The 11623-nt window shown below is 42.4% G+C and overlaps 1 protein-coding gene across 1 annotated transcript in view; it reads right to left on the bottom strand.

The window, feature by feature from the left end:
* LOC147884083 (carbon catabolite repressor protein 4 homolog 2-like) overlaps positions 1-11282 on the bottom strand; it is a 30496-nt gene extending 19214 nt beyond the window's left edge. The window contains exon 1 of the mRNA XM_087398511.1: positions 10672-11282. Within this exon, the coding sequence (XP_087254637.1) occupies positions 10672-10829 (158 nt within the window). The 5' untranslated portion in view covers positions 10830-11282. The remainder of the gene's footprint in view (positions 1-10671) is intronic.
* Between the last annotated feature and the right edge of the window lie 341 nt (positions 11283-11623).

An 11623-nucleotide genomic window follows, 5' to 3' on the forward strand; every position in this document is an offset into this window, starting at 1 on the left:
GTCAAGATGACTACTTTGAGAGCAGTGTTAGCTCTTGTTGCTCATGAGGACATGGATTTATGTCAGATGGATGTGAAGACTGCTTTTCTTCACGGAGATCTCCATGATGAGATCTACATGAGTCAGCCAGAGGGATATGCTGTTAAAGGGAAAGAGCAGCTTGTGTGTAAGCTCAAGAGGAGCTTGTATGGACTCAAGCAGGCACCAAGGGAATGGTACAAGAAGTTTGATGCCTTCATGCAGTCCCAAGGGTATCATAGGTGTGAGACCGATCACTGCTTGTACACCAAACGGGCAAAGGATGGCAGTTTGATGCTACTCATTCTATATGTGGATGACATGCTGATTGCCAGCAAATCTCAGCAGGAGATTATTGCTTTGAAGAAGCAACTACATAAGTCTTTTGACATGAAAGACTTGGGTGATGCAAATCACATACTGGGTATGCGGATTACTCGTGACAGGTCTAAGGGACTTTTGTTTCTGTCACAGGAAGAGTACATTGGCAAAGTACTGCAGAGGTTTAAAATGGAGGGGGGAAAGTCTATTAGTACCCCGTTGCCTCCACATTTAAAACTCAGCCGTAAGGACAGCCCCAGATCAGATGATGATAAGGCTGAGATGGCCAAGGTTCCGTATGCATCTGCAGTTGGTTCTTTGATGTATGCCATGGTTGCCACTCGTCCGGATATTGCTTTTGCGGTGGGAGTCATCAGCAGGTATATGGCAAATCCAAGCAAGCGGCACTGGGAAGCAGTGAAAGGTGTCTTGAGGTATCTCAAGGGTACCAAAGACTTGTGCATATGCTATGGTAGGCAGGATGCATTGGTGCATGGTTTTACAGATTCAGACTATGCAGGAAATGCAGATAACCGGAAGTCTACTACCGGTTATATTTTCACATTTGCAGGAGGTCCTATATCATGGGTGTCTCGTTTGCAGAAATGCATTGCACTGTCAACCACTGAAGCTGAATATATTGCAGCCACTGAGGCTTGCAAGGAAGCAATATGGCTTACTCGGCTGGTGGGAGATTTGGGCATTACAGGAGATATGCCAGTTTTGCATTGTGATAGTCAGAGTGCTATCATGTTGGCAAAGAATCCGGTCTTTCATCAGAAGACCAAGCACATAGATGTGAAATACCATTTCATCAGGGAGGTACTGGAAGACAAGCGGCTTGAGCTTGTGAAGGTGCATACTGATGATAATCCTGCAGATTTGCTCACTAAGAGCTTGCCTACAGAGCGGTTTGCACATTGTCGCCGCATCATGGGATTAGGTTGAGACCATTCTTATTTTATGGTCTTGTATACAGTGACTGTATATTGCTGTAATTTTTATTCTTTTCTCCCCTTTAGGCACATTGGCCTTTAGGTGGGAGGTTGTTGGGGTAAAGGCACATTGCCACCCTTTAAAATGTTACGGCCCCTAAGACAGTCATAGGGTGAATACCTAATCCTAATAAAACCTTTGAGTTTGTGGTGTGGCTCAACACATTTTTTACACACCCACACTCCTTGTTTCGCTGTCTCCTAACGTTCCACTCCTCTCTTTCCCGCACATAATGAAATGCAAAAATATTCAAAATTAAATTTGGTGAGATATTTATAAGCCTTGAAAGAAAGCAAATAGCCTAAATGTGTAGAGCTTTTTATGCCATTTATTTAATATAATACGTGATTCCATTTGGATTTGTGGTTGAAAAGGTATGAAAGACTCCAAATATTTTGGCCATCAAATGGCTTACCACGGTTGATCGGCAGTTCTTTGCATCTTTTCTATTTACTCCTTGATGTAATGAAATTGATTTATTTCAATTCCAATGATAGCGAAAACTTCTCCCATTGCCATATTGAACATGTTTGTGACTGTTGTAACAAAAGTGTCTCCACCTCCGGCCCCCCCAATTTAATCATATGCTTTTCCTGTAAAGATGGTCAGCTCCTGTCTGTATATTAGGGAGAGCAGACTTGTATGTGGGTGTGCCCACCCAGGGAGAGCTGTAGTATTACTGTTCTTTCTCACTGTATTTCTGCAGGGTAGTTGGGCAGATTCAGCCATGCAGACAGGCAGATTTGGCCAACCAAACAGGTCGGGTGACCCGAACCAGTTGGGTCGGGTAAGACCGACCACCCCACCAGGGCCAGTCGGCCAGAGCAGACTTGTATGTGAGTGTGCCCACCCAGGGAGAGCTGTAGTATTACTGTTCTTTCTCACTGTATTTCTGCAGGGTAGTTGGGCAGATTCAGCCATGCAGACAGGCAGATTTGGCCAACCAAACAGGTCGGGTGACCCGAACCAGTTAGGTCGGGTAAGACCGACCACCCCACCAGGGCCAGTCGGCCAGGTCAGCAGGGCCCCCTATAAATAGGGCACTTGCATTTTTGTACTCAGCAGTTATTAGGCACAGTCTACAGCCTATTTCTGGTGTCATTTGAGGTTGCAGTTCAGCCTCAGTTTCCTGTCAACCAGACTCCAGAGGCACAGTTCAGCCCTGGAGTTGTGACCAAGTTTGTGGAGGTTTTCAGTCAAAAGGCAGAGTTTTTCCTGACGTTTGCTCGCAGTTCCATCTCTTTTGCATTCACATTTCTTGCTGTCTCGGTTCCATATCTGCTCTCTCTTCTCTGCTCACATATTCCGGTGCAGTTCACATTTCCATTTGCAAGATATTTGATACTTTTATCCACCTCCTCTGTGCTAAAGAAATACCCAATGCTAGGCAAGGAACTGACTGCTTGTTTCCTTCATCCATCTCCCTCTCATTACAAAGCTTTTCATTTTCTCCGAATTCACTCCCTGGTTTCAAGTTTTTTTGCAAGTAATTTTTCTAGAAACTTCTTTGATAGCTAAAGAAAAGCAGAGGAAAGCACCTCTGCCCAAAACATGTATAATGTTTTTTCTTGGAAAGAACAAGGGCAAGACTTTAGATGCAAGTAGCTCATTTGCTCCTTTAAGATCCGGAAAAAACCCATTGGCACATCTAATTACCTGTCAAAAGGGGGCATACGCACAAAAACAAGACATCCTTCTAAGCCAAAGTCATTTAATGAATCCTTGAGGATGAGGATTCACAAGAAGATGGGCAAGCATGGGGAAAAAAGGTAAATACAGGAAGAAAAACCGCAACCACTCCACCATCATCTCCAATGTCGGAAAAAGAAGTTTCTATACAGTGCTATTATCCAACTGTCAAAAAAGTTAACTAGTTATGTGATGGTATTTTCACACTGTCAATGGAAAGTTAACTAGTTATGTGATGGTATTTTCACACTGTCAATGGAGGTGGTGTGTGTCACAAGTGAGCAGGCAGCTTGAAGCTCAGCCTAAGATGCAAAGCGACCAGACAGCAGGTCAAGATTAGAAGCAAACAGACAGGTCTTGCATGAAATTTAGCACCCATGGCTTCCATCCTGAATGCATCAACTCCTTGGCTACAGAAAATGACCAATAGTGATAGAAATGAACAGAGAGCATTCCTGGTATGAATAGCGCCAAGGCTTGCACACCCAAGACCCTCTGATGAGCACTGAGCAGCCAGGTTTCAAAGTCCAAACGCCCTCCTGCCTAAGGCTGAAAATGATCACATGCTGAACCTTCACTTGTCTAGCTCAACACAACGTGAAGGCCATTCATCTGTTGTTGGTCATTCATCTGTCTTCTTTGCTTACACAAACGCACATACATCTGAACAAGTTGCAATCTTCATGTGCCAAGGCAGAAACAAATTGCAGTGTTCCCTCCCATCGTGGGCAATAATCTCATCAATATGAACCTATGAGATACCTAAAGGTAACCTTCCATGAACAAATTTCAGGGTGGAAAAACGATAGACTTATCTGAACTGTACAAAGTTGGCCTGTACCCACAACTATGAAAGACACCTACCCAGGGCCAGACTCACTCTGCCCATCGTCTCCAAGATGTCTACCAACACACGCACACTGTACAGGCTGTAGCAGCCTCCCTCAAGCTTCAAACACAATGAAGTAGCATGAGAGCACACAACGATAAGATGTCTCCCAAAAGCTTCAAGCGATTTAACTTCCAAAAAGCAGACAACCCACGTCCATACAGGAAATAAGGCAAAAGTTGAAGAATTGATCGTGACTTGCCCACAAGGACATACAAGTCTGAAAATCACATCGTGACTTGCCCATAAGGACATACAAGTCTGGAAATCACATTCTAAGCACACATAAACAACACTTTGGATATACAAGTTTTGATCAATTATTCGACAAACTGGCTTTGTTTCAAACCTAAAAGGCATTGGGTCAGGCGCTATCTGGAATATTTAGGGTTATTTTTTATAATCCAGCTAGAAATTGTATAATTGAAGTTTGCCAGCAAAAAAATATATTGTGTTGAAGGCACACCTTCATCATCTAAATATTACAATGGCTGCAAGTCAGACTCTACTGGTGAAAATGCCTCAACTTACATAATTAGGTCAATTTATATATTCAAATATATCGGATGAATCCACTAGTTCAGTCTCGACCTTGAAATGGCTGCCATAGATGTAGTGGTGCCACTGTTTGATTGCATGAAGTATTGCCAACATCTCTTGGTCATAAATGTGAAAACTTGACTCCTTGTCATCCAATTTCCGACTTTCAAAGGCAATAACTCCATGACTCTGCTTTAGGACAGCTCCAATGCCCCTTCCACTAGCATCAGCCTCAATTATAAAAGGTTGAGAGAAATCAGGACATACCAAGATAGGCGCTGAAGTTAATGCCTCCTTTATTGCTTCAAAGCTCTTATTGGCACTGTCAAACCATTGGAAAGCATTCTTTTTTAGGAGATCAGTGAGAGGAGCTGCCAATTTGGCAAAATGCCTTATAAACCTTCTATAAAATGATGCTAGACCAAGGAACCCTCTCAGCTGGGTGATATTCTGAGGTATAGGCCAATCCTTTACACACTTCACCTTGCTGGGATCCACCTTAATGCCAGTACTGCTGACAATATGGCCCAAATATTCCACTTCTTCAGCCATGAAAGTGCATTTACTTGATTTGGCATACAACTGGTGTGTCCTCAATACTTCCAATACTTGCTGGACATGCAATAAATACTCTTCTTTTGTTTTGCTGTAGATCAATATATCATCAAAGAATACCAACACAATTTTATAGAGGTAAGGCTGCAATACCTTGTTCATTAGGGCCTGGAAAGTTGCAGGTGCATTGGTTAGACCAAATGCCATCACTTTAAATTGATAAAGCCCACGTTCTGTCCTGAAGGCAGTTTTATATTCATCTCCCTCCTTCATCCTTATTTGATGATAGCCTGACCTTAAGTCAATCTTTGTAAAGTACTTTGCCCCTCTAAGCTCATCCAGTAGATCATCAATTCTAGGGATAGGAAACCTATTCTTAACTGTCATTTTGTTCAAATCCCTGCAATCAATACACATTCTAAATGAGCCATCCTTCTTCTTGACCAATAACACAGGAGAGGCAAAGGGTGATTGACTGTGTGTAATAAATTCCTTGTCAAGGAGTTCCTTTATTTGCCTTGCCACCTCTTCCGATGGTTAGGAAGATCAGCAAATACATCAGAGTATTGCTGTAATAGGGACTGCATGTCTTTATCCTCCACTAACAACCCATTACCTTCTTGAGACTTGGTCAACTGAATAGCATAGACTCCACAAACACTTTTGAGGTCTATGGCCATTCTTCTTGCAGAAATTAAGGACAATTTAGGAGATTGGTGACCCATCAAAGTGATGTGCTTACCTTCATGCATAAACTTCATATATAGCCTGCCAAGGTCCATAGAGAATTCTCCCAAGGTTCTCAACCATTCACAACCAAGGACAATGTTAATAGGTTCCATTTCCAAGACAAATAGATCTCCATGAAAAGTATAGTCTTGAGAAAGTTGCACTTGAGCAGCCTGACAATATTGCTTCCTGTGGGAATGCCGACCATTAGCCACCTCAACTTTGATCCCATGATCCAAAGTGGATGGGCATAACCTCACTGTTTGAAGTGTCTTTGCATTAATGAAGTTATGAGTGCTCCCACTGTCAACCAAAATGTGGACTGGTCTGTTATTGATTGTTCCTTTTAACCTAAGGGTTTGAGAGTCCTTGCAGCCCATAAAAACATCAGGAGATATGCTGTACACAACTGATTGTGTATCCCAATACACTTCATCATCATCAACAGCATCATTTCCATCAGAATTTCTGATCTCATCCTCATAATCTTCAACAACTTCAATGTTCCATTGTCTAGATCTATTTGAGCACCTTGGTAAACTATCATCCCTAAGCATGGTGTCAAACATGGATAACCCACCTGGATCAAAGGGAAAGGTGGTTCCCTTTTTGGAACTATGATCCTCATCATCATCAAGGCCTTCATTCACACAGTCCTGATATTCATCAAATTCAGATTCTGCTGCAGATGTATTAGGAGATAAATCCTCATCAATCTCTAGAATCAAGCTCAACTTTGCTCCTGTTTTTGCTTTGCACACATTCCTATGTTCAGGGGTCCACTTCTCACCACAAAGGTAGCACAAATTCTTCCTTTTCCTATCATCAATAATTGCTTGAGATAACTGCTTAACCAACTTGTTTCTTTTATCACTCAAATCATACTTTGGAGTGGGTTTAAAGGATGACTTTACATCTGTAGCCTTGTAAGCCTTAGGTTGTCCCATGCCACTGCCATATACTGTGGGGAACCTAGAAATAGAAGAAGTTGTAGCAGGTGCAGGAAGTTTGCTTTCATCATTGGAAACCCCTTTGACCATAGGCTTAAATCCAAAGTGACCAATACCCAAAGTCTTCTCCTTCCCATTGTATTTGGGTTCATAAAGCTCTGCCAACTGCATGGCCTCTTTAAGAGAATTGGGCTTTTGAGCTGCAACATCTGAAGCAATACTAGGGTGCAGACCATGGATGAACTTGAGCATTCTAACTCTTTCATCAATACCATGAACAAACAGAGCTAATTTCCAAAACTGTTTGATATAATTTTTCACTGATCCTTGCTGAGTAAGATCATACCACTTACAAATATATTGATCCCTAGTAAAAGGAGATATAAAAGTTTTAAGCATTTCAGCCTTGAATTCATCACAAGCATTAAAAGTTAACCCTTTTTGCTGTAGATGCCTCTACCAAGAGTGGGCATAATCTTCCATATGAAGAACAGAAAATCTGATTTTACCTTGATCACCCTTTGGATATAGAAGGAAGTAGTCATCCATCTTGCTGAGCCATTCCTCCAATTCCTCAGGATAGGTAGAATCACCTTTGAACTTTGGAAGTGTAATCTTGTCTTTTATATCTTTGTCTTGATGAACATGTCCTTTTGGTTCAATAGATTTAACTGTTTGTATATATTGCTAGAATGTCATTGCTGCCCTAAGGTCTGCTCGTAGCAACTTATATTCATGGAATTTTTGACATAACTCTTCAGCTGCTGAACTGTTATTATTAGGAGTCTTACCATGTGCTGAATCCTTATCCATATGAGCTGTAACTCCACTAGAGTGATAGGTCCTTCGGGCAGAAGCCATAAAACCAACCGGTTCAGTTACATGTATAGGATGATCGTCATCATCATCTGAACCTGAGTCTCCATCAATTTGGGGATCCACAAGTCTCTTCCCATCATAAATTTGGCTTCTCTTGAACTAGTCCAACCTTTTATTAAAAGTGACAGACATGTTCTGCATCCTTTGGTCAATCCTCTGATTATTGGTCTTAATCTCATTAGTTAGCTCCTTGAATATCTGTAGCATTGGGTCCATACAATTCTTTATGATATGCTCTTGGTTAAGGGATGTTTGTACTTGAGGAGTTGCTGCCAAATCCCCTTGAACATTGCCAACATGAGGATCATTGGGTTCAGAAACTACAGTTTGATCATCAATTGCTTCCTTCTCTGAGATGGAATCAAGGATACCCATTGTCTGCTTACTAGCTTGACCTGTAGACCTCTTTACAGGCATCTTTAATGACTCGAATCAAGAGTAAATGCACTGTCTAAAGCCCTGATCAAAAACCAATACCAAAAGCCCAAATGTTAGTTTTGCCCTAATTTCGCAGGTCAAATTTTTGAGAAAAAACTTGAAATTTCCCACTTGATGAGGCGATCCTTATGCTAAGAATGAACCATAGAGCCAATCAGAAGTAGAAAATCGTAACATTGCACCTGGATTGCAAGAAATTGCTAGAACATTTGGCAAATAACTGTCTTGCGCTAGCTGTTGCAACTGAACTTCGAGTTTCTCAGTAACAAAAAATCAGATCACTATCAAACTTTATCAGCTGCATCCATGGAGCTAGGCGACCATATGCACTAAGGCTGACCCAAAATGGAGTTATAAATCTGAATTTTCGCAGCATTTCTTCTGTTCCAGCCAGTCGAATTTGCTCATAGCTCCTTCAAATAGTCTCAGATCACCACCAGACTTAGGGAGCAGCCTTATGAGGTTAGGGCGAACAGAACAAGCCAAGAATGTACAACCTTCTTCACTTTCTTGCGTCAGAGAGAAAAAAACGTCAATGTTGACTTAACCCTCCTTCCTTTTAGGAATCTCACGCATAGAAATGATCAGGGAAGCAAGGGCTTTCCACTGATGTAAGAAGCCCCAAATTCTGAGCATTCCGAAAATCAGGGTTTCTCAGAGCCTGCCATGTGGCAGCTCACAACAGAGAGCACTTCTGGCGCTGAATTTTTGCAGAGAGGTAGGCTCTAAGCTCAAGAGTAGATGCTCCAAATTTCAAAGTGATTGGACAAAGAATTTCCCACCAATTCCCACGAAAAGAGCTCTGATACCAATGCAACAGGACTGCTCCTAACTGATAGTAAACACACCCAAATTTGGTAGAATATGCAGGAAGGTTAGAATAGAGTAGTACCTTATGTTTTAGGAAAAACGTAGAGGTGGAAGGTCATGGGCTGGACCTGCAACACAGACTTGTGAGGGGCTGCACAAGGACAGGAGGAAGTCATTCCTTTTTAGAATTCAGCTGAGTGTTGGAACTCTTGCTGTGTATTCTATTTCAGTAATGAAGTACAAGTCATGAATTGCCTTGCCAAGTACAACTAGAGCCTTTATATAGGTATGGCCCAGGGCAGCACAAAGCAGTATTGCTTATGGGATTACCTCCTAGGATGCCACGTGGCAACTTATGGTATCCCCTTTTAAAAAAAAGAACACTTACAAGGCAATAAAGGCCTTCAAATAACTTTTAGCCTAAGTAAAAAGTAACCATCTGTTACACACTGAGCAGCCAGGTTTCAAAGTCCAAACGCCCTCCTGCCCCTAAGGCTGAAAATGATCACATGCTGACCCTTCACTTGTCTAGCTCAACACAACGTGAAGGCCATTCATCTGTTGTTGGTCGTTCATCTGTCTTCTTTGCTTACACAAACGCACATACATCTGAACAAGTTGCAATCTTCATGTGCCAAGGCAGAAACAAATTGCAGTGTTCCATCCCATCATGGGCAATAATCTCATCAATATGAACCTATGAGATACCTAAAGGTAACCTTCCATGAACAAATTTCAGGGTGGAAAAACGATAGACTTACCTGAACTGTACAAAGTCGGCCTGTACCCACAACTATGAAAGACACCTACCCTTAGCAGCCTCACTCAAGCTTCAAACACAATGAAGTAGCATGAGAGCACACAACAATAAGATGTCTCCCAAAAGCTTCAAGCGATTTAACTTCCAAAAAGCAGACAACCCACGCCCATACAGGAAATAAGGCAAAAGTTGAAGAATTGATCGTGACTTGCCCACAAGGACATACAAGTCTGAAAATCACATCGTGACTTGCCCACAAGGACATACAAGTCTGAAAATCACATTCTAAGCACACATAAACAACACTTTGGATGTACAAGTTTTGATCAATTATTCGACAAACTGGCTTTGTTTCAAACCTAAAAGGCATTGGGTCAGGCGCTATATGGAATATTTAGGGTTATTTTTTATAATCCAGCTAGAAATTGTATGATTGAAGTTTGCCAGCAAAAAAATATATTGTGTTGAAGGCACACGTTCATCATCTAAATATTACAATGGCTGCAAGTCAGACTCTACTGGTGAAAATGCCTCTCCTTTTGTAGCAAAGCTTATAGAAATTCTTGCCTGAATGATCAAAAGTATGCTTCTCAAGTTTTCCCTTCCAGCTAAAGTAGCCACATGCTTGAGCCAAATGAGAAATGATTGAGAACCTAAACTGTCATTGAAACGCCATCACTTTGAGGAACAAGCATCGCAAATGTGTGGGCTCACACCGTGGCATCATATTGTCCCACTGCCTAGATAGTCGAACAACGCCAGTCCAGATATTCCAGGTATCAACAGCTGTGTTCTAATTATATCTACCCAGAATTCCAGTTGCTGCAGATAATTTATTTTTAACGATGCGCTTCTTCAATTTAGTTTGTGTTTTCACTTTCTTTTCTAAGGATGCGCTCTTTTCTTCTGTCACATGTTTCCTCGAAAGCTTGGCAAAGCGCTGTCAAAGATGTAAGCCCTCTCCAGTCTCAATCGTCAGGACCACACGTCCCTTTATCCAGCCCACCTCGGTGAACGATAATGATCTGACCATTTCAATCGGACTTCTACAATTGCAAAACATCCAAAAGTCCCTGAGAAGAAGAACATCAACTCACCATCGGCACCTCAGATACTGGCCATCGACGGGGGCAAACTCGACGACATCATCGGCAGTGAAGGAGGAATCGGCACGGCGCAGGAGGACGTAAGGGGACAGCTCGCAGCCTACGATCGGGATATCGGATGGCAGGTGCACTCGGAACACGTGAAGCATGCTTTCAGGCGATCCACAGAGGCTAAGTTGGCGATGTCTCTGCTGATGGGCGATGAGCTAAGCTGGAGAGGGGGGGAGAGGGAGAAGAACCCACAAAGATTTGGGCGGATCGGCCATGAATCAATGCTCAGAAAAGCGTGGACGCCGTAGCAATAAGCTGTATGATAAGAAGAGCAAGGACTCCATAGCCAAAGCTATATGTACTCAGAGGAAAGCTTGGAAGCCATAGTCATAGACATGAAGAATGCTTGTGCTGTGGATGATTCTGGGTCTGTGCAGACGCCATAGCCATAGCCAATTTGAAGCTTTGTAAATGCAGAGAACAAAGCCTTTACAAAAAGTAGCAATCCATCTAAGTCTTGGGGAAGAAGACGTAATCCATCTAAATCTTGGGGAAGAAGACCACCCAAATTTTGTTGTTTTTAATCCATCATCAAAAACCGAGCATTTCTATATTTTCAAGAGTCTCCCCATATGAACCCCCCCCCCCTCTCTTGGAGAGCATTCCCCCATAGCCTCACATATACAAGAGGAAAGCACACGAGGAGTCGTCGCAACAATACAACATTGAAAGTCTGACAATGCACTGTTCCCTCGAGTCGGGAAATTTTTCGGGTGACTTCAACCTTCACCATTGGCTAGCTGAGGACAAAAGAGGCGAGCATCCTACTATTGCGGCTAACATCAACGAAATTCCCAATGTTAGTGCTCACCTTCTGCAACCTGGTGAACAAGGCGATTTTCCTGCCATCAGCCTATTTTTTGGTTGCCTACAAATTTCGCCCCTACAAAGC

The sequence above is a fragment of the Dipteris shenzhenensis genome, chromosome 27, assembly GCF_047967505.1.
Source record: "Dipteris shenzhenensis isolate YYH24624 ecotype China chromosome 27, Dip_SZ_1.0, whole genome shotgun sequence".
Classification (NCBI taxonomy): domain Eukaryota; kingdom Viridiplantae; phylum Streptophyta; class Polypodiopsida; order Gleicheniales; family Dipteridaceae; genus Dipteris; species Dipteris shenzhenensis.